The following is a 24,274-nucleotide window of genomic DNA, read 5'->3' as shown; positions in this document are numbered from 1 at the left end:
TTCAGAAAAATTCCTGACCAGCTCTACTCTTAACCTTCTCTTGGATAAACTAAATACATGGAGCTTCTTAAATCTCTCACTCTAAGGCAGGTTTTCTGGACCTTTAAATAGTCTCATAGCTCTTTTCTGAACACTTTTAATTTTTTTAGCCTAATTTGTTCCTAATTGACTTAAACTAAACCAAAACAAGCCACTCTTAAAAGAAAATAAGAGTGTCGACAAATGGGGTTTGCATTGCTTGAAATAAATCAGATTGAATTTCCAATCCAGTGCAACTCTCCATGTAGACAAATGCTGATTCAGTTAAATGGCTGCAAATCCCTGCGTGGAGAAGGCCTTTTCTACACACAAAAGGTGTTCCACTTTAACTGTGGACTCAGCAATACCGGCATAAATGTGGAGAAGTCAATGATTGAAATTCTTGAAGCTGCCTAAGGAATTTAGAAGCCCAGTTCTCAAAACTGATGGGAATTGAGGCATCAAAATTTTTTAGGGGCCTCTGAAAAATCTCAGCCTTCTGCATGCAAAGGATGGAATAATAGAAGAAAATAATGGAATATTATATATGGGACTTTGGAAATACAGAACAATCACCCAATATCAACCTCTCATTACTCACTATGTCACAACAGGTTTTGACAAACAAAAAATCTATACAGCAGGTCGGAACATGTTTTTGTTTTTTTCCCCAGGGAAAATTTTGAGTTTTTGTTAAAAAAAAAAAAAAAAAGAATGGACACCCCCAAACCAATTATTTTCAACAATCAAAATCTAAAATATTTCAGCTGAAAAACTGAACAATTTTTGGCCAAAAACTAAAACATTTTCAGACAAAAATGACCACCCTCCAAAATTTGTTTTTTGGTTTGGGCGTTTCAGTTTCTGATGAAAAATCAATAATTTGCAAGGGAAGCATATACTTTCCATGAAAAAATTAATTTAATCAAATTCCCAATTCTCTGAAAAATGTTTTGATGGAAAATTTTTGACCAGCCCTAATAATCTGGTTTGTCTGACTCAGTTAATTATCCATGTCTAGAATGTTTTTCATAGTCACATCTTTGCATTACACTAAGGTGTAATAGAGATGGTTGGAAAATATTGGTCAAATGAGGTTTGGATTAGAAACAGGGTGAGGGTGGAAATCATGAACATTTTAGTGATTTTCCACCCTCATTTTCTTACCAGATCCATTGTGTACATCAGAGGAGCTTGGAAAGTTTCATTCACTAATGTATGTAGAAATAGATGTGAGAGTTGTCAATGGATGTAATTATTTGCAATATAAGCTCCACTTAAAATAGAAGGAAGTCAAGCCATATCATTGTCTTTATTTTTTATGTTTTAAAAAACAAAATTACAAACAAATTGAAGGTGTGTGTCAATAGGTAGAATTTTGGACCTTATGTTAAAGCAAAATCATCACTTTGACAAGCAGACATGAAGCACTGTGGTGTAAGACAGTGGAACTCTACTGAAGTCAAAGGACAATGTACACTAGGATCTACATCTGTGATTATTACGTGTAGTTGGAAAACTAGGATTTTTGCCATGATAATTGTTACAGGAAAAATTCCCATTTGACAAATTCCACCAGGAAATTCCAGTGTGGGAAATTTTGAAAATGTGGGAAAGATTTTTTGTCACCCTCCTTCTCACACTTTCTTACCATTTCCCAAAATTTTCCAGCTGGGAAAAGTGAAAGTGCTATTTATGTGCTCAACTTACTTAGGTAACTTTTGCAAGCTGGAAAACAGACAGGAAGTGCAGAAAATCCCACAGTTTTGAAACAAATAATTTCAGAAACACCAACAAATGTTGAGATTATTTTATTTGCAGAAATATTTCATTTTCGCTGAAATTGTTTCTTTTCCAGACTTTCAACACAATATTTTTCTCCTGGGGGAAAAAAAAAGTAAAATAATTTTTGATTAAGCCCTATTTTCCATTGCAAATTTTTTTGTTGGAAATTTTTTGGCCAGCTCTACTGCAGAGAATTAGGTTAGCATATATTATCTCATGAATTCAAAAAATCCAATAGACATTGTTGATCAAAAATATCTTCAACCAGTTAAAGGTGCTCATACAAAGCACCATTTAAACTGAAAGTACCTCCTTAACCCATGTGTAGGAAATTAGAATGACTGATCTATTGTTCCCATGACTTTTTACATATTGCTAATTAAAAAAAACTACTTTGATTCACTGTGACTCTACTAATTGAGGTTCAAAACTAATGAGAACTAATCATAAGATGTTTGTCTCCCTCAACGTTCATGAAAGTCTACGTCAGCTCCAAATGACGACCTGTTTTCTACAACCCTTATTCAGACTGGGGAGTGTGTTAGAGCTGGTCTGCTGCATCCTGCTCCTGCATGGCACCCCATGGAAGTTAAAATGTAGGACTACGGCCTTGCTCTCCGAAGTGCTATTTAAATCTATGGGAGTATTTTTTAGTGACGTTTGGATTTTCAAAGGGGCCAAAGGGAGTCACGAGTCCAATTCCCATTAAAAGTTAATGGGGTTAATCATCTAATTCCTTTATACCCATTTGAAAATCGCAGTGTTAAGTCACTACCTAATGTGCCTGAATTCCCACTGGTTTATTCCACTTTGTGTTGTGTAACTCCATCAATGTTCAGTGAAGTCATATAGACTTAGCACTGGAGTAGAACAGTGGGGAATCAGGCCCCATAGAGATCGCAGAATCAGGCCCTGAGTGAGAACTCCAGGAACCCTGTGACTTCAGTGGAACTAGGAACCCCAGGCTGAGATTTTCAGAGTTGCCTAAGGGATTTGGAGGCACAATTTCCATCACACATAATGGGAACTGCACATCCAAAAGCCTTTGGTGGCTTTGAAAATCTCATTCCGATGGCTGACCAGTCCCCCAGTGAAGGTCAGCAAAGAGGCTACAATGGGCTACCCCAAATGCCTATTCTCTGATGTTAGTGACATTTATGACGCATCACTCTCCTCAAGGCCCCTTTCACTTCTGCGTTCCGCAGCTTGTAGATAATGGGGTGCAGCATGGGGGTGAAGACCCCATACAGCATGGCCACCAGCCTGTCCCGATCCGGTGAGTGGTTTGACGAGGGGCATATGTAGGTGAAGATGGTCATGCCATAGAACAGACACACCACTGCGAGGTGTGAGGTGCGGGTGGAGAAGGCCTTGCAGTTGCCTTCAGCCGACTGGATCTTCAGGATGGCTGAGGTGATCTGGATGTAGGAGACCAGGGTGACCAGAAAGGCCCCCACGCTGAATATTCCCCCTATGATAAGGGCCACCATCTCTGTGAGGTATGTGGAAGCGCAGGATAAAGCCAGCACTGTAGGAACGTCACAGTAATATTGGTTGACTTTTTGGAGTGGCAGAAAGACAGGGAGAAGGTAAGCGCTGTATGCAGCAGGGAGCAAGGAGCCCAGTGACCCATGTCCCGGCCATCATCAGAATGCAGAGTCTCATCTGATGTACTGCAGTGGAGGCATAAACAGGGGAATCTCGACTAGGTGTAGAGAGGTTATTTTACCTCTGTATTTGGAACTGGTGCGTCTGCTGCTGGAATCCTGTGTCCAGTCCTGGTGACCACAATTCATGAAGGATGTTGATAAATTGGAGAAGGTTCAGAGAAGAGACACAAGAATGACCAAAGGATTAGAAAACATGCCCTATAGTGATAGACTCAAAGAGCTCTATCTATTTAGCTTAACAAAGAGAAGGTTAATGGGTGACTTGATTACAGTCTATGAGTACCTACATTGGGAACAAATATTTTTTAATGCACTTTTCAATCTAGCAGGTATAACAAGATCCAATGGCTGAAAACTGAAGCTGAACAAATTCAGACTGGAAATAAGGCATACATTTTTTAAGAGTGAGGGTAATTAACCATTGGAACAAGTTATCAAGGGTTGTGGTGGATTCTCCATCACTGACATTTTTAAATCAAGGTTGGGAGTTTTATTAAAAGATCTTCTCTAATTCAAATAGGAATTATTTTGGGGAAGTTTTATGGCTTGTGTTATACAGGAGGTCAGACTAGAGGATTAGTGGTCCCTTCTGGCCTTGGAATCTATGAATTTTTGAATGGTTCAATCAGAAGGGAGTCCTCAGTGCATCATGGGAGATGTAGTCCAGCCCAAGAGCCCAGCCCACAGAGGAGAAAGAAGGCACGAGGCATCTGAACTACAGCTCCCGTGAATTATCATGGCTGCTCAGTTGGATGCACATGGAGGTCCAACTGCCCTGAAATTGAATGTTTTGATTGGATTTGACAAACTGATATTTTAATTTCAAATCATCCTGATCCAGAACAAAATATTTCATTCCAATTTTCCATCAGGAAAAAAATTGAAAATGTTTGGCTGAAATTCCTGTGGAAAATTTTGATTCTGACAAAACTGCATTTTCTGTTGAAAAAATGTTTTGATGGAAAATTTCCAAGTGGCTCTCTCTATTTGCTACCCTCCAGTCATATAGTATAATATTTTTTCAGTCATAGACTAGATATTTTGTTAGCAGTTCAGCCACTTATCATATAACTTCACCCTCTCTTACACTTGTCTTTAATTGACTTTTCTCCCTGCTAGCTTTCTCTCCATTCCTAATTTAAATAAAACCCCTCTAGATTGTTTTTTAAACAGCTAGCAGGCTGATTCACCTCTGTTTATGGTAGGTGCCCTTCTGTTTATGCCTGCTTTCTCCAAAGATTTCTAAACCTCTCATCTCCAGCATATTCTCATCCATGTGTTAGGACACAACAATCTGCATCCTATTGTCACCCACCCTTTCCTTTTAGCTGGCTCTGCATTTCAGTGACAATTGCTGCAGAAGTGTTTGATTTCAGCCTTCTTGATTATTTAAACTTGATCATCAGCACCTGTCTTTCACCCTTCCCAGTATAATCAAGGAACTCTTCAGCATACCTGATGGGTGGAGTACTTCTTTTGCCATGATAGGTGTGCGCGCGCGCACACACACACACACACACACCATTTCAAACAGCACAAGTTAAACACTGTGATATGCCATGAGCTAACAGCATTCTGCTTCCATTTCAGCAACAAGACAGCAATATTCTCAAGGATTTGTTCTTAATAGAAGTGGAATCATCCAGAGACACTACCTACTAATGGGCTATAAGACACATTTAAAATGTGTGGTAGCATGGTCCTTCCAAGCAGGCACTGGCTTGGGAATCCAGAGAGCTGCGTTCTGTTCCCAGCTCTGCTACCCGATCATGGGTATCTCTGTTTCCCTTTTCATCTACTCAGTCTTGGATTTTCAGTCTTCATCCTGTGGGAATCCCAGGTGAGAGCCATGCAAATAATAAGGTGGCTAACAAATAGGAGGATTTCTCATCTGTCTCCTCCACAATCACTACCAGCTACAGAAGCTAATGAGGAGCAGCTTTGTGGGAGCCCCATGTTAAATGTTAGCAGCACTCCATTGCCCCCCCCCCCTTAACTGCCTGACGTCTACATGGCTGCTCATCTCTCTCCTCTTCAGACTGCATGTCCCACCTGCTTCTATGCCTGCTTTGTTTCCTTCTCCTACTAGTAACTTTTGCCATGCTGCAGTCTCCATCTAAACTGCCATCCCTTGTCCTGTAGCACTGGCAAACTCTCTCCACTCCTTCAGATTCCTCTTCCAAACTCACTTTTTTCCCCCTATGATCCCTCAGTCAATGATTCTGTCATTCTGTCATGAATCCCCCTGAGATAATAAAAGAAAGAAAGAAAGAAAGAAAGAAAGAAAGAAAGAAAGAAATTAGGAAAAAATTTCTGACTCTAAGGGTAGTTAAACTCTGGAATAGGCTTCCAAGGGGAGTTGTGGAATCCCCATTACTGGAGGTTTATAAGAACAGGTTGGACAAACACCTGTCAGGGATGGTCTAAACTAGGTTTACTTGGTCCTTCCTCAGCACAGGGCCTAGACTTGATGACCTCTTGAGATCCCTTCCAGCCCTACATTTCTAAGAAAGAAAGAAAGAAAGAAAGAAAGAAAATAGACTTCATAAAGTACCAGTCAGGCATCACCTTAACCTGTTCATTCTTCTGCACTCCATCTGTCTCCATGGCCTGCTGTTACCTCCCACACCAACCTCTCTTGTCTTGATCAGTTCAAACAGTGAGATCTTTGCTGCATGGACCATGGATCTCAGGCCTGGTCTACCCCTAAAAAATTAGGTTGACTAGCTACTGTAGTAGAAAGAGAGAGCCTGAGACATGAGGCCTGGTTTGAGGGGCCTAAGTAAGGCCTAAGGCATGAACTAAAGTCAGGATCTTTTCCAAAGCAGATGCCTGCTTGCAAGTTCACTCTCTGATATATGAACTTGGCAAGAACAGGGCTGGCATTGAAAAAACACAAGCACTCCTAGGCACTAAGTATTCAGGTAAACACATTCCAGAAGGATAGTACCAGAACACCCTGATACAAAGTTATGGTGTAAAGACACTCCCCATAGATTATACAAGGATACACTGACCCCTTTTAAAGATAAGGTCAGGATAACAGGGTGATGGATAGAGATGTTTTGATTGAACCAACAGGTACAAGGTAAAGGATGATAACTAACCATGTCAGAGGGGCGAAATGTAACTTATTTGTATCAGTGTATAAAAAAGGGGTCACAGAGGGGGTGTCTTTGTCTGGCCGAGATGGGAGTGGAAAGTCCCGCCGCTCACTGAGCTGGTCCATTGTCACAGGCATGTATTAAGTGTACCTGTAGCATGTATAGGGCAGTAATGCCGTGCTTTGTCATCAATAAACCTGGCCGAGTGCCTTTGCCACTGAACAGAGTCTGTGGTCTTCTTGGGCACTTCGATCAAGGTCTGCTATACTGGTTACCTGTCTAGAGCCAGTGCAGCAGAGAGAGAGATCCCCCACATAGCCAGCAACTGACAACAGCTATATCACTCAGGACTGTGAAAAATTTCACACTCTATGGTGACATAGTTAGATTGACTTAACCCCCAATGTAGATGGATCTAGGTCCATGGCAGAATTCTTCTGTTGACCTAACTACCGCGTCTCAGAGGGGTGGATTTACTACTGCGTTGGAAAACCCCCTTCCATCGCTGTGGTGTCTACACTACAGCGCCATAGCAGTGCCACCGTAGCAGCTGTAGTGTAGACATGGCCTCGTTCTTCTCTCACTTACACTGGTGTAAATAAGAGTTAGGCCAGTAGCAAGAGGAGAATCATATCTGTGTCTGTAATCCCTTTGTAAAGTGCCATGTGCTCGTGTGACTCTATATGCATGCGTTAAACAATAACATGAACAATAACATGGGTCTCCTCTCAGGTCAACTCAATGATGTGTCTCACCTGCCTTGAGCACATAAAGTCTTTCGTTCAGTAGCTCAACAGGCTCCTATAAGTACATGCTGACTGGCATGTCTAGGGAGACCAGTCCTGTAGAGTGATCACACAGCAGATAGCCTGAAGTCAACAAACAACTCTTGAATTTCCATTATATCATCTGCCTTGGCTCTCCCATCTTTCATGTGGAAGGAGCTTAAAATAATCTCTCAATCCTACAAGGCTTTATCTGGTCAATAAACCTTACTCTATCCATTAGTCCCATGGAGTAGGCTCACTAGGGGTTACTCTTTTAAATAAAGGCTGAAGGATCAGGGTGTTAAACCTACTGGATTTGATTACACTGTACTTAGGCATTGAGTTTCATGCACATTTTGCTTATACATGGGCTTGATCTTGCAATGCTTACTCACACAAGTATTGATTACTCAAATGAGTATTCACATTAAAGCAAGTTGTGTTGCTCGAGTGTAAAAATTAATTAAGCAGGTGTTGAGTGCATCCTGTGAAGTCAGCTGGTGTATAGAGGGTGGCTAGTGCCTTCCAGGATGGGGCCCACAAAGAGCAAGGAAATGATGGATTCTGAGTACAAAATGCACTGGGGATTAGCATAAATAAGTGTTCTAGGTTGTAGAAGTTTGCCACCACATATGAACCCCAAAGGGCCTTGTTAGAGATAATGAGGATAACTGCTTATTCTCAGTGGCAGAGAATTACCTGGAAGATGAAAGTCCACCACACAAAACAAGGACAATCGTATATAGGCAACATATTCCAAAAGCAGCCTCTGATTTTGGGTGCATCTGGTTTTCAGGAGCCCAATTTCATACACATTGGACCTGGTTTTCAGAGGTGCTGACCTCAGGCATAAATCCAGCAGAGGTGAATGGGAGCGGCAGGTGTTCAATACATCTAAAATACCTATGTTTGCAAGAAGCATTTCACTTTTGATAAATCAGCATTTTCCAATGGAAATACATTCTGCTGGAGAATTTCTGACCATTTCTAATTCATAGATTTAAAGGCCAGATAGGACAATTATGGTCATCTAGTCTCACCGCCTGCATGGCACTTGCCAGAGATTTTCACCCAATGATTTCTGAAGTTCTCTGGCCTGTGTTATACAGATGGTCGGACTAGATGATCACAATGGTCCCCTCTGGCCTTGCAATCTAGGAATGGAGGCCAATAGCTTGTGGTGGAATTAGAGCAGGTCTTTTAGAAATATACTCAGTCTTGATTTAGACTGGGATTTTCAAAGGAGATGAAGGGGAGTTAGGCACCCAGTTCCCAATTTCCATTCGCACTGCAGACCTCTTACACCATTCAGGCAGCTAAAGGAGCAGTTAAGTTGGTGTGACTGTAATTTATGCCCATTTTAAAGCCTCTTTACACGGCCAGAATTAAAGTTTTTATGTAATTCAGACCTGGAAAATTTACCATGCCCTTAAGTAATTTGTGTATGAGGCCTTCAGTCTTTACTCAGGCAGATGTTCCAGTGGAGTTAGGGTGTATCTGGCTCTGTAACCAGGGATGGATTAAGGCAGGCTCCAGATTTGGGACCTAGGTTGGGAAGGGGACCATGGACTCACAAATCTTGGACCCAAGGATCTATTCTGTGGGAAGCAGCTGCCATTTTCTCTTCATTTCCGAAACAGATGAGAGAGACGCACACTGTGCTATCTCTGTCACTCATGGGGACGAAGGTGGGGAGGAGGGAGCAATTTTCAAAGCTGCCTGAAAGATTTGGATGGTTCAATGGCAGCATTAAAATCTCAGCCAAAGAGCATATAATAGGATGGGATTTTCAAAAGAACCAAAGGTATGTAGGTGCCCAACTCACCGTGATATTCCATAGGATTTGGGTGCTGGATTTCCTTAAGCCCCTTAGAAAATTACAGCCTTAACATACATTTTTTTAAATGGAATTCCCTAGAGTTTTTTTTATTAATTTGATTTGATTTAATTGTAATGTAATTTAATTTATTTATGTATCAATACGTAGATAGATAGATAGCTATAGACAGACATGTTTGTATGGGATAGATAGATAGATTTTCATGATCATTACTCTGTCTTTGGAGCATAAGCTTTCGTGGGTAAGAACCTCACTTCTTCTGATGCAAGACCACAGGACCCTCTGTTGCTTTTTACAGATTCAGACTAACACGGCTACCCCTCTGATACTCTGTCTTTGTATCACTCTGCAGCCTAGAACATCTGTTGAGTCAGTGTGAAGTGATGGAAGCAGCTATAAGCATAACTGAGAGCTATTTTTGTTCAGAATATCACCGGGTTCAATAATTGCTGGGATTCACCGTCTGTTACCATCCAATCTGGAAATTTTCAGCCATTATGACTTCACAAATTACCCCTGTGTGACAGCAAGGTGTGTATCTAGGTCAGTGGTTCCCAAACTCTGGTTCGTGAACCCCTGGGGGTTTGCGAAATGTTACAGGGGGTTCTCAGGAAAAAATTCCCTAATGGCAGACAGAGCTGTCCCTAGGGACCCTGGGCAGCACGGGGCCAGCAGCCTGGGGCCTCTGGACTTCCAAGAGCTAAGCAGATCAAAGCAAGCAGATCTATCACACTGAAGAGATTTAAACTTCAAGACTCCTTATAAGAAATGGAAAGGGAGGTGGATATTTTTTGCTGTTTTTAAAATTAAATAGGCAGCTAGTATTGTTTTTAAATTATGAAGAACAAGTTTAAGCTTTGTTGTAACGTGCGTTGTTTGCCTGGACTGCTCAAGACCTGAATGCTTGTGTAGGAGGAACTCTGAGTTGGCTTCTTAAATACCTTCATGCTCTTTCACATCTGATACTCCTTGATGAAACATAGGAGCCTTGTCTTATAACAGGCTTATTCAAAGTGATACAAGCTACGAAAGTGAGATCTTGGAAGAGTGTTGCCGTTTTCATAATGTAATAAAAATACTGTAATGATAAATAATAATTAATAATAAATAGTGTGTAATAATCATGTCATAAAAACAAATTTTATATTTCCAAGATCACTGCTTTTATAATTTATACTCAGGTAAAGGAGAAAATCCCTGCAAATATTCATTTTTAAGAGGGGGTTCGTGAGACTTGACGTGCTAGTGAAAGGGTTTCACAGCTTGCAGAAGTTTGGGAACCACTGATCTAGGTCATGCTGAGAGACCTAGACCATTGTGTTATCAGAGTAACTCTACCAGTACCACCCTTATCCTACAGCTAATTTGCATGCAGCAATTTCATTGGTTATATGAGGGAGACTTGGCGCATCTGCCATAATTCATGACAGAAGGGGCTCTCAGTTACTAGTGTGCATGTGTACACACACACACAAACACACACAGTTAATATCCGTTATGTGCAACTGTAACAACTTCTCACATGCAACAGCACTAGGTTTTGAACATGACACCTTCATTCGCAGGCCAGACCTGTACAACTTGACCTAAAAGAGCAATTCATCTAGTTGATAGCAACAAGAAGCTGTTATACTCTGATACTCAATTCTCTGGTGATTGAACTAGGTTGTTATCCCCATCAGACAATCCATCGACATTGCCTTGGCTGAGGATTGCCCCTCCACAGGAAGAATTCTCTAGGGGTTTCTGTGGCCAGTTTCAGATCTCTTTGTGCTCTGTGATGAGAGAGCACTTGAATGGTCATTGGGCCAGTGAGAGAGAGAGCATGGATCTGTAGCTTGGAGGTTAGAGCATTCACTTGGGAGGTGGGAAAACAAAACGTAAGTCCCTGGTCCAATGATTAAAATGATGGGGTCTAAATTAGCTGTTACCACTCAAGAAAGAGATCTTGGAGTTGTGGATAGTTCTCTGAAAACATCCGCTCAATGTGCAGCGGCAGTCAAAAAAGCAAACAGAATGTTAGGAACCATTAGGAAAGGGATAGATAACGAGACACAACATATCATAATGCCTCTATATAAAGCTATGATATGCCCACACCTTGAATACTGCATGCAGATGTGGTCACCCCATCTCAAAAAAGATATATTGGATTTGGAAAAGGTACAGAAAAGGGCAACAAAAATGATCAGGCGTATGGGACAGCTTCCATATGAGAAAAGATCAATAAGACTGGGACTTTTCAGTTTGGAAAAGGGACGACTAAGGGGGGATATGATTGAGGTCTATAAAATCATGAATGGTGTGGAGAAAGTGAATAAGAAAATGTTATTTACTCCTTCATATAACACAAGAACTAGGGGTCACCAAATTAAATTAATAGGCAGTAGGTTTAAAACAAACAAAAGGAAGTATTTCTTCACACAACGCACAGTCAACCTGTGGAACTCTTTGCCAGAGGATGTTATAAAGGCCAAGACTATAACAGGGTTCAAAAAAAACTAGATAAGTTGATGGAGGATGGGTCCATCAATGGCTATGAGCCAGGATGGGCAAGGATGGTGTCCCTAGCCTATGGAATTGGCCACTGTTGGAAGACAGGATATTGGGCTGGATGGACCATTGGTTTGACCCAGTATGGCCATTCTTATGTTCTTATTATTTAAACAAAGTGGAAGAGTTTCAATAGGAGAGACTGAGACACATCCATCCACTCCCCTCATGCCCCCTAGGCTATGCTACAGCCCAGTGGTTAGGGCAGTCACCTGAGAGATGGAAGTCCAAGTTCAAATCCATTATCCACATCAGGCAGAGTGGGGAATTGATTCCTGGTCTCCCACATTCCAAGTGACTGACCTAACCACAGGGATAAAGTCTATAGGGGGTGCCAGCTCTTCAGCTGTTTTGTGAATGGTCCTTAAGTCCCCTTGACAATCTATCCTGAAAAAAAAATTGGGGCTAAAACTCCTCAGTGAATTCACTTTATATTTATGAATAGTTTTGGGTTGAAAAAAACGGACAATAATTATTTAATGACTCTAGACACTGAGATTCAAAAAGCTAAAGCTTTATAACGGCTAAACCACAAATTGTCAGCATCAGATGCAAAAATACACAAAGTATATAGCCTTAAATCAAACTCTAATAAGTTCTCAAGCAACATTTTTCTTTCTTTGCCTGCCTGTAGATTTCTATGATTTTCGATGGAAATATTTTTTCATCAGTTTGTGTGTGTACAGACAAAACAATGTTTACTGATATTTACCAATTAAAATCTAATCCTGCCAAGCCTATTTATATAACACTTGTTAAGTACAATACAAAACAGGTACACTGGGTAAATTACATTTGAATGGTGTGTTATTTTAATGAGTGAAATCCTGCTCCAGTGATGTCCATGGGAGTTTTGCCATTCATTTCAGCAGGGTCAGGATATCACCCAATGATTTTGACCCTGGAGAAATCTTGATTATCTCACTCTATTAGGCTTAGTAACTCCATTCTTCTTTGGACAAGTCATCACTAGCTATTCTGAAGCCACAAGTCATCACTAGGTATTCTGAAGAAATGACCATACAACACCAAAAAGAAAAATCTGTTTCTCACATTCAGTAAATCTTCTCAGTTTATTGCCTTTTCATCGACAGCTAAAACAATGACCTTACATTCTCTAAATTCTCGTGAAATCCATAAATTTACTGACTGCTTTTCTTAGGGCCTTTTTTACCTCTTTGTTTCTCAGGCTGTATATGAGGGGATTGACCAGGGGAGTCAGGACTGTGTAGAAGATAGAGAACACTTTGTTCAGGTCTCTCAGTATCTTAGTTTTGGGTAGGAGATAAACAATGATCAGAGTCCCATAGAAAGTTGTAACCACAATGAGGTGGGAGGAGCAGGTGGAAAATGCCTTTTGCCTCTCAGTGGTGGAAGGGATTCTCAGGATGGAGGTGATGATACAAAGGTAGGATGTTACAGTTAGTAGAAATGGTGGCAGTGAACATACAGTTGACAGGACAAAACCCCAAAATTCTATTAGGCGAGTGTCACTGCAGGAGAGTTTTACCATTGGAGTGAAATCACAAAAGAAGTGATCAATCTTACTGCCACAGAAAGGCAGTTGTGACATCAAAGACGTTGTCATGGTAATAGCCAAAAAGCCATTTATCCAAGACCCAGCCACCAGCAGGGCACAGAATTTGCCATTCATATGAGCTCCATAGTGCAATGGTTTGCATATTGCTAAATACCGATCATAAGACATCACAGATAAGAGAAAACACTCTGTTGTAACTAGGACTCCAAAAATATAAAATTGTATGATACAGCCTCTGAATGAGATGGTTCTGTCCCCCGTCAGGAGACTGACGAGCATCCTGGGCAGGATAGTTGAGGTGTAGCAAGTTTCCAGGCAGGACAAGTTCCCCAGGAAGAAGTACATGGGAGTGTGAAGGTGCTGATCAATTACAACAAGTATAATGATGAGTATGTTCCCTACCATGGTCACAGTGTAGATAACTGAAAATAGAAGGAAGAGAAGAACTTGCAGTTCAGGGAGATTCCCAAATCCCAGGAGGATGAATTCTATAGCTGTTTTATTGCTCCAGTCTGCATTGGCCATGGGTGGTATCTAGAGAAAATCCAGTATACCCTGGAAGAGAACATGAAAAATATATTTAAAGATTAATGTATTGTCGGCAAATAATGCCAGAAGTTTCTTTTTTTTTAATGACTTCTCCTGCTGGTTACTGGCTGAATGGTTGGGTGGGGTATGTAACCCATGGTGTAAATTGATAGACAACTCAATTTCTGTAATAGATTATTGCTCTTCTCCAACAGCAGCTTAAAGAATCTGTTATTCTATATGGACACTGAACGTACAACATGAAATATCAGGCTAGGTATACATATGCTGTAGCAATACAGGTTATATCAGTGTTAAGAACTGCATGGAAAGCGCTGGAAGCCAGTGGCAATGCACAACAATCTTTTATTTTATTTTTGTATTTGCTTTTAAAAAATCAGTCAGCTTCATGGATCTGCAGAAATCATCATGTTCTAGAACATGAAAATATTTGGAAAGTCCGTTAAATGTGTTCTCTACAAGGGTGTTTTGTTTGCTCCCACACCATGCAGCACTGGTCTGCAGAACAGAAGCCACGAGCAGCAAACCATGATTTAAAAGGACCGAGCATTTACATGGATAACCGGAACGTCTAGAGTTACACTATCAAGAATTCAAACACAAACCAAAGATAAAATTCAGAGGTTTGGAAGGGAAATAAATCCCCTTGGCTTAGAGTATAAGCCAATTAAATGGCTAATTAAATGGGTTGATTGGGAGAAAGCTGCTCTGTGCACCTACCTCTTAAGCAGTGTGTGCATATAACTGTTGGAGATAGGCCACTTCACTGGGTGGATCAACGATCTGATCTGATACAGCCATTCCTATGGTTCCAAGATATATAATTCAGGCTGAGATTTTCAAACTTGCCTAGGGGAGTGGGGTGCCCAGTAAAGAGGGTATGAAAATTGCAGCCTATACAGCTAAAAAAATTGTTAGCATCTATCTATCACTAAGTTTCTCAACAACTCAGTGAGGCAGATCCCCTCCTGAAAGGTAAAATACAGCAGTGTGCAGAGAGGATGGACATTATCAGCTGCCCACTCTTGTCCTTCTGCATTTCTGATTTAACTGAAAAGAGTAATGAAGGTTGATTCACCTCTGAAATGGGTCTATTTCAAGCTGGAATCATTTGCTATGATCCCTTTGTTCAACATTTCTGGGGCCAGGATGTAGGTTCTACAGTCCATCTTCTAACACCACCTCTCCATGTATTTGATTTCCTTCAATAAGCAGATTCCAGTCTGGATGCCCTAGTTCTACTGCTCTGTTTGGTGTACGTTGCGCCTTGTATAAAAGCGACTGTCTCTGTTGTCTCATTATTTATCCTTCATGCAAGAAGGTGAAATCTCCTGGGATATTTCTGCAGATGGGAGTTTAAATCAATGTATAGGAAAACTGCGACATTGTTATGAGTGTTAAACTCTTAACCTGAAAGGGAACAAGTTGGAGGGCATAGAACTTCTAACCTCAAAGAAAAACTCTTCTCCATTTTTTTTCTCTTTAGAACATATATTAAATTCCCCAAAACTTTGTTAAATCCGAGTTAAGGTTGCCCAGAGGTGCCTTGTACCCTTTCAGAATGAGGAAAGTCATTAAACTTAAACCTCTGAAAACCAGGAAATGAAGAGTTAAGGTACACACTATCGCCACAACACAACTTTAACTCTGATTCCTGGTGCTGGCAATAGCCATCGCGTATAAGTCAGTAATGGGGGTGCCTGCAAAAGTTAAACTACCAATGGAAGTGGTGGATTCTCTAGCTCTTGATGTCTCCAGATCAGGACAGGAAGATGCTTTAGTCAAACATAAGTTATTAGAGTCAATGCAAAAGTGACTGGTAAAATTCTCTGTCTTGTTATACAGGAGGTCAGATGAGATGATCTGTTGGTCCCCTCTGACCCTAAAATCTATGAATCCACACTCAGTAGGTGTGAGGAAGGGCTAAGAGAATAGGATGCTGTCGGTGTGTGTTCCACAGATTTGAATACCAGCACTGGTCTGCGTCTGCCCCAAGCGGGGTCACTGTATTAGGCGTAGCTGCATTGAGCAGTGGAGAGATTAGCAGGAGCAGCTTGCGATCAGAGCTGTCGCTGTGATATGAGGAGCGGTGCGGCTGCACTTTGAGAGATCAAGGACACCTCATTTCAGCACCGAATCCTATTGGTGGTGTCAGTGGAAGTGTGCAGACGAGGCTCATGCATGGGGGGCAGGAACAGGTGATCAGACACCCCCAGAGGAGCAGGGCCCCCCAGATCCTGACTGGGTCTGGGGCCGCTGCCACACCATTCCCCCCTTTGTTTGAGGTGTGCCCCTCTATCTCCCAGCCATTGCCCTGAGTGATGGGGCTGTGAATAAAAGGCATCTCTCGTTCACCACCCATACCACCCAGTTGGGACAGGAGCAGGGGAGGGGAGAGGAAAGGGGTGGTGGCTTCAAACCAGATAGGGGAATGTGGAGCTGACAGTCCCCACCTCCTTAGACTCCATCCCCCTGCCATCCACACCCATGATCCCCTTCCAGTGTTTCTCCCCTCCTCCTGGCCCAACTCATCCTCCCCTGGACACTTCCCCAACTCTCAATCCTCTTCCCTACCACCCATCCCCAGTTATCAGCGATTCATAGAGTTTAAGGCCAAAAGGGAGAGCATTACGTCCCCTAGTCTGACTCCTGTGCAGCACAGGCCATTACGTTTCATCCGGTTACCCGTGTTTTGAACCCAATCACTCGTGTCTGGCTAAAGCATCTTCCAAAACAGCAGCCAGGCTGGGTCTGAAGACAACAAGAGATGGAGAATCCCCCACTGCCCTTGGGATTTTGTTCTAATAGTTAATTACCCCCATCATTAAAACATGTGGGCCTTATTTCTATTTTGAATTTGTCTGTCTTCAGCTTCCAGCTAATGGCTCTTTTTCTGCCATTCTCTGCTGTCTTTACTGATACTGCGCATAGTGTTATATTTTTAGGCATTGGCCATTATCTTTGAAAATTCATGGTGATCGGAGGAGGTCCCGGACGATTGGAAAAAGGAAAATATAGTTCCCATCTTTAAAAAAGGGAAGAAGGAGAACCCGAGGAACTATAGCCTCACTTCAGTCCTTGGAAAAATCATGGAGCAGGTCCTGAAGGAATCCATTTTGAAGCACTTGGAGGAGAGGAAGGTGATCAGGAACAGTCAACAGGGGCAAGTCATGCCTGACCAACCTGATTGCCTTCTATCATGAAATAATTGGCTCTGTGGATATGGAGAAAGTGGTGGATGTGATATATCTTGACTTTAGCAAAGCTTTTGATACTGTCTCCCACAGTATTCTTGCCAGCAAGATACAGAAGTATGGATTGGATGAATGGACTATAAGGTGGATAGAAAGCTGGATAGATTGTCGGGTTCAATAGGTAGCGATCATGATGTCTAGTTGGCAGCCGGTATCAATCAGAGTGCCCCAGGGGTCTCTCCTGGGGCCAGTTTTGTTCAACATCTTTATCAATGATCTGGATGATAGGATGAATTGCACCCTCAGCAAATTGGGAGATGACACTAAGCTAGGGGGAGAGGTAGATATGCTGGAGGTAGGGATAGGATACAGAGGGACCCAGACAAATTGGAGGATTGGGCCAAAAGAAATCTGATGAGGTTCAACAAGGACAAGTGCAGAATCCTGCACTTAGGAAGGAAGAATCCCATGCACCGCTACAGGCTGGGGACCAACTGACTAAGCAGCAGTTCTGCAGAAAAGGACCTAGGGATTACAGTGGACGAGAAGCTGGATATCAGTCAGCAGTGTGCCCTCGTTGCCAAAAAGGCCAATGTCATATTGGGCTGCACTAGTAGGAGCATTGCCAGCAGATCGAGGGAAGTGATTATTTCCCTCTATTCAGCACTGGTGAGGCCGCACCTGGAGTATTATGTCCAGTTTTGGTCCCCCCACTACAGAAGGGATGTGAACAAATTAGAGAGTCCAGCGGAGGGCAACAAAAATGATTAGCGGGCTGGGGCACATGACTTACAAGAAGAGGCTGATGGAACTGTTGTTATTTCATCTGCAGAAGAGAAGAGTGAGGGAGGATTTGATAGCAGCCTTCAACTATCTGAAGGGGGGTTCCAAAGAGGATGGAGCTAGGCTGTTCTCAGTGGTGGCAGATGACAGAACAAGAAGCAATGGTCTCAAGTTGCAGTGGGGGAGGTCTAGGTTGGATATTAGGAAACACTATTTCACTAGGAGGGTGGTGAAGCACTGGAATGGGTTACCTAGGGAGGCGGTGGAATCTCCATCCTTTTTTTTTTAAGCCTGGCTTGACAAAGCCTTGGCTGGGATGATTTAGTTTGTGTTGGTCCTGCTTTGAGCAGGGAATTGTACTAGATGACCTCCTGAGGTCTCTTCCAACCCTAGTAGTCTATGATTCTAGAATATCATATGGTATTAAATTAAACACCTTGCACAAGTCTAAGTAAATCAAATCTACACAGTTACCTTTACCAACCAAAACTTGTAATCTCATCAAAGAAAGAAATCAGGTTAGTTTGACAAGATTTGTTTTCCATAAAACCAGGTTGACTAGCATTATTTATATTCCTGTCCTTTCATTCTTTATCAGTTGAACCCTGTACCAGCTTTTCCGGTATTTTGCCTGGGATTGATGTCAGGACAACTGGCCTATAGTTACTCAAGCACCCTACTTGCCTTTTTTGAATATTGGCACAACATTATCTCCCCCATCCTCCCTCCCCTTGCCTGACTTTCTCTAGACGGACTTTCTATGAGCTTGTATTGTCCAGAAGGAGAGAGCTGGGCAGTCCAAGACACACATTTCTGGGGACAAATTTGGGACTGGGAGTTTGCTGGTGTCACCCTGTATGTAATTCATGGGTGTTTGGCTATAACACTCATTCAATGTAGCAGGGAGTGATTTACATGCTGAGGGCTGTGTATGAGCAGGTAAGGAGTGGTTGTTCTCACAGCAAAGCAATGTAAAAAGCACCCCAGGTTGGAGAATTGAGGGGACACAGCTGTCCATCTGTCCAGATTGTACCCTGGGGAATGTCTCAGCATCCTAGAGCCGAGACTTAATTAACAAGATACTCTCATGTCTGATAAGGTATTGCTCACCAGCGCTTTACAGCCAGGCTGCCTGTGACCCCTATTCCTTATGACAAAGCACACTGCCAGCTTGCCTCCTTGCTGAAGCATAAAATCTTGTCCCCTCTCCTCTTTTTTTATGCAGTTACAGACATTGTCTCTTCCCCCAAAAGATCCCCTCTTCAGAGACTTTTCTTGGGGTTCCTTTGTCTTTGTAAATCCTCAGGCCCTCATCTGGCCCAGACAGTAAATATAGGCTGTTTCCCCGGATACTCATTGTTCTGTGTGCTAATTGAGTTAGCCCTGAGCCTTGCCTTGACTCAGGTGACAAGCTGTCCTTTAACAGTTTTGGAACCGAATATTTTACATATCTCTTAACTGTTGCCTGTACAAACATCTTCCAATAATTATGATGATCAGTGAGCTACTTGCTCCTGGTAGAGACCTCACACGCCACCCTTTGGTGAACTATTATGCATATAACTGACTTAGAGGATCCCTGTAAAATTCTATGGACCCCCTGAGCCCTCTGCCAGTTCACACCATGAGGTCTCTGGGTCACAACAGCTTCTTCAATGTAACCCCAAAGGGGCAGTGTGTGCTGTGCATTAGCTGAGATAAATCCTGAGTGACTGAGATAAGTTTGGGGCAGATCCAGGCTGTAATTTGAGCCCCAGTTGTATGACAAAAAAAATCCTTAGAAGAACTTGATTTCACAATGCTGTTGCTTGGGAAGGTTGCGGGGGTGTTTGAAACTCAGGAATCTCTGGTTCAAATTTGGAACACTAATGTTACCTGGCTGCCCCATGAGGTAGGGCAAATTTATAAGCACTTAGAATGATCCACCTTCCAAGAAAAAGTGAAGCTCAACCCTAATTATAGCTAGGCGTGGCAGAATTCGTTTTTTTAAAAACATAATTCGATGGATAACATTGATGTTCATTTTTAAGCATTATTTTTATTTTTTATTTTCACAGTGGTGCAAAATTATGGGCGGTCAGACAATGAGGGCAGCAGACAATAATTGTTTAATGGCAAAAAAACATTTAGATTTACAAAGTTAAATTTCATAACCATTAAAACACAAATTGTTAACTCACATGTCAAAATATACAAAGTAAATATCCTTAAATCAAACTCCAATAAGTTCTCAAACAGCATTTTTCTTACTTTGCCTATCTGCACATTTTGATTATTATCTGTGGAAATATGTTTTTCTCAGTTGTGCATGTACGGGGAAATTGATGCTTACCGGCATTGACTGATAAAAATCGAATCCTTCCAAGCCTAATTATAGCAGAGCTGGCACTCTGCATTTTCTGCTATCACAATGACACTAATGGGGCAACAATGAATTGCTGATACAGAATCTGGTGGAGTTCTTGGGAAATAAGATGTATCTTCCAGGTGCTGCCCCAGACCAGGCTGTGTTCACCCACAATCATGCTCACCTTGGACTTGACATTACAAGATGCCGAGTGCCCTCAATTCCCACTGGCTTCACTGAGAGCTGTGGGTGCTCAGCATTTCACAGGAAATGCCCAGCACCCTGTAGGAATGGACACCATATGCTTTCTCTGCTGTATAATTGACAGATCAAATTTCAGAGCTATAAAGTTTGGAAATCTGCAAAACAAGGGTACCCTGGGCAGTAAGGGATTGAAGCAGCCATTCACACAAGGGTGTCAAGAAACTCCATTGTACAGATAAGGCTTGGTCTACACTACCCCCCCCCAATTCGAACTAAGGTACGCAACTTCAGCTACGTGAATAACGTAGCTGAAGTCGAAGTACCTTAGTTCGAACTTACCTTGGTCCACACGCGGCAGGCAGGCTCCCCCGTCGACTCCGCGGTACTCCTCTCGCCGAGCTGGAGTACCGCAGTCGACGGCAAGCACTTCCGGGTTCGACTTATCGCGTCCAGACTAGACGCGATAAGTCGAACCCAGAACTTCGATTTCCAGCCGTCGAACTAGCTGGTAAGTGTAGCCAAGGCCTTAGGAAACTGAGGTCCAGAGAGGTGAAGTCAACTTCCCTGGATCCCAGTGACAAAACAGGGAATAGAAGCCAGGTCTCTCTGTGCCATTATCACAGTACCAACCTTTCTTCTTTATTGTCTCACCTCAGTGCTCAAGTTCTTACAGAGCTATTGGGTCCTGGGCCTCATCTCACATTACCTTGGCATATTGAAGGAGATGGATAAAAAGAAATATTGAGCATCTGGTGCAATCCATGATAAAGGGTCCCAGTATAAAACACAGTGTGTGCTCATGTAATTACAGGCGGTATCGTAATGGAAGCACAGGATGGCATCTCTCTGCCTTGGTGCCTCATTGACAATGTTTTTTAAAGCAAGTCACAATAGCAGTGATAAATATCAGACTAACAAAACCACAAAGACCTGGATCCCTAAGCCCAAACAGCACAAATATCAGCCCCAATATTGATTGCGAGCTATAGCGGCCACTAATCTCACCTAAAAAGCCAGATGGCCAGTGACAGAGGTGACTCAGACCTATTACAGCAAACTAGCTCATTCCCACTTCACGTGCACTGAACAAACTATGATAAAAAGGTTTGAACCTTTTTGACAGCAGAAAATTTAGTGGCAACTTTTCCCAAGGCCTCTTTGACCTCTCTGTTCCTCAGGCTGTATATGAGGGGGTTGAGCATGGGAGTCAGGACTGTGTAGAAGACAGAGAACACTTTGTTCAGGTCTCTCAGTGTATCAATTTTTGGTAGCATGTAGACAATCATTATGGTCCCATAGAAAATTGACACCATGATGAGGTGAGAGGAGCAGGTGGAAAAGGCTTTTCTCTTCCCAGAGGTGGAAGGGATTCGCAGGATGGTGGTGATGATACAGACGTATGTTGCCAGGGTTAATAGATATGGCGGGAGAGTGCATATAGCAGCCAGTATGGTAGTGATAAGCTCCATCATACGTGTGTCACTGCAGGAGAGTTTTATTACTGGGATGAAGTCACAGAAGAAATGGTCAATTTCATTGGGGCCGCAGAAAGTTAATTGTTGCATTAAAAATATTGTTATGTCTATAGCCAGAGAACAACTAATCCAAGTGCCAGCTGCTAGTTGGAGGCAGGACCTGCCATTCATAAGGACAGCATAGTGCAGTGGTTTGCATATTGCTAAATACCGATCATAAGACATCACTGCCAGGAGATAGCACTCTGCAGCTGCCAGGAACCCAAAGAAATAATATTGTGTGAGGCAGTTGCTAACAGAAATGGTTCTGTCCCCAGTAAGAAAACTGGCCAACATCCTGGGCAGGATGGTGGAGGTGTAGCAGGTCTCCAAGCAGGACAAATTCCCCAGGAAGAAATACATGGGGGTGTGAAGTTGCTGATCAGCCACAACTAGCACAACAATGAGGATGTTCCCAGCCATTGTCACAATGTAGATGACAAGAAACAACAAGAAGAGAAGAATTTGCAGCCCAGGGAGATTCCCAAATCCTAGCAGGATGAAATCTGTGAGAACTGTTTGATTTCCCCACTCTGGGTTCGCCATGAGGTGCAACTAGGGGAAAGAAAACACAAGTTACAATAGAATCTGAAGATGATACATTTTTATCAACCATCAGCTTCAATTTAGTTCCATAAATATTCCATAAGGCCCTTCATCTTGTTGGTTCAGTGAAGAACCAAGACTCTGGCAGCAAATTTTCTAGTACCGCAACTTCTGCTTGGATCTTTGAGTTTCCATCATCACCCTAATTTTTTCAGTGACCCAGGCAAAAGATATAGGGTTATCAGAAAGGAAACTACATTGACATGGTTGGATGGATAAGGTGACATTTGCTTCCCTTTCTTGAATGATCTATTTTTAATGAAGTTGAGTGTGAAAGATTTGTTTACCTTAAGGCTGGCATAGAAGAAGCTGGAACCTGTGATGTGACCTCTTCACTCAGTGTTTCAGAGAGCAGGATCCTGGTTCTGCCATTTGTCTCCTATCTGCACCCTCTTCATGTGTTTTAGTTGTCTCAAGGTATGTCTACACTGCTCATTATTGGCGGCAGCGTGTAAGATATGTGTAGCTACACACCGCAGTGAAAAGCAGTAATGAGACCTGCATGTTCCTGGCTGGACACCCTAGTTGTGCTGAGACCCTTGGTTTGCTTTGCCTTGTATCTCTCACCAGAAAATGAATATTCCTCCAGAGCAATTATTTATCCTGCAAACACAGCAGGTGAATTCTCCCTTGAGACATCTGCTAATAAGCATTTTAAATTACTGGGAAGGAAAAGTTATTTGCATGTTTTGTTTATTTGTTGATGGTAGACAGTATATTAATAGAATCATACTTCTTCTGGCCACAGAGGGGATGGAACAGAGAAGGAAAAGCTTCAAAACTAAAAAGACTTTATTATTTGAAGCCCTAGACATAGACCAGGGACCATTGTGCTAGGTGCTGTACAAACACAGAACAAAAAGATGGTCTGTGCCCCAGGCCTTTCTTACTCTGGCCTGTTGAAGCTTAGTATGAAATAGTTAAAAATCTGTCGGGCCAAAGAAAGAGACTTACAATTACTCTGTAATGGCGTGGTTGGGGCTCACATGTAGGAATTGGGACACCCAAGCTCCAGTCCTCTAGCTCCAGTGAATATTTAGTTATTTCATACTCCTCCGCCATGTCTTAGAGCTGTCCTGTGCCCTAGTGCCTGAGTGATCTGCAAAGGCAGAGTGTGACTATGTGTGTTACGCAGATTGGGTCATTGCTCAAGGATCGCAGAGTTATGGTTGCGTTGACAAGCACTTTTACTTTGTACATCCTGATTAGGATGAAGAAGGTCCAGGGTCCCAGAAAATGGTGGGGGTGGGAGCCCATGTTGGCGAAGCTTGGACCTTCCCCTTCTCTTGTCTTTTAGTCAGCCAGCATGGTGATGGCAAACTTCCTCCCAAAGTCTCTTTTTTTGAGAACCCCAAAAGGGAGTGATGGGTGAAAAAGCCCATCCCCTCATTATCTTGTCCATCAATTAGCTCTAATTTGTGATATGCCATTTTTGGTTCATTGATTTCCTGTCTCACGCTGTTCTCATTTACCAGACATGACCGTAAAACCGTCCTTGAGTTATACCAGGGGACCTTCTTGTTTGGACTAATTCAGTCTTTTATCTCTTCTTTGCTCCTTTTCCCATCAACATTTGTTGTTCTAGGTTACTGTGATGCTCTGTGAACTTTCACGCACTTCTCACAGTTGAGCTCACAATGAGGGTAAGTTCGTAGGTCCAATGATCACAGACCCTTTGTGAATCCAGCCTTTGGTGGGATTTTCGAAAGCATTGAAGCGCCGAACACCCTTTGAAGTCAGTGAGTTTTATAAACCTTGGTGCTTTAGAAAAACCCACTAGGCACCTAAATATCTTTAACA

At 42.4% G+C, this 24,274-nt stretch overlaps 2 protein-coding genes and 1 pseudogene across 2 annotated transcripts; all 3 read right to left on the bottom strand.

Moving 5' to 3' along the window:
• Positions 1 to 2,948: 2,948 nt before the first annotated feature.
• On the bottom strand, positions 2,949 to 3,468 carry LOC117887550 (annotated as a pseudogene).
• A 9,386-nt stretch (positions 3,469 to 12,854) lies between these two features.
• LOC117887549 (olfactory receptor 11A1-like) lies at positions 12,855 to 13,802 on the bottom strand. Its single transcript, XM_034790199.1, has one exon. The coding sequence runs from the start codon at positions 13,800 to 13,802 to the stop codon at positions 12,855 to 12,857; it is 948 nt and encodes a 315-aa protein (XP_034646090.1).
• Positions 13,803 to 21,445: 7,643 nt separating this feature from the next.
• LOC117887548 (olfactory receptor 11A1-like) lies at positions 21,446 to 22,417 on the bottom strand. The gene has a single exon (XM_034790198.1). It carries the CDS (start codon positions 22,412 to 22,414, stop codon positions 21,446 to 21,448), a length of 969 nt encoding a protein of 322 aa, XP_034646089.1. The 5' UTR covers positions 22,415 to 22,417.
• Positions 22,418 to 24,274: the final 1,857 nt, after the last annotated feature.

The sequence above is a fragment of the Trachemys scripta genome, chromosome 14, assembly GCF_013100865.1.
Source record: "Trachemys scripta elegans isolate TJP31775 chromosome 14, CAS_Tse_1.0, whole genome shotgun sequence".
NCBI lineage: Eukaryota > Metazoa > Chordata > Testudines > Emydidae > Trachemys > Trachemys scripta.
The sequence above is the reverse complement of the archived record's forward strand: the minus strand, read 5'-3'. Positions and strand labels throughout refer to the sequence as shown.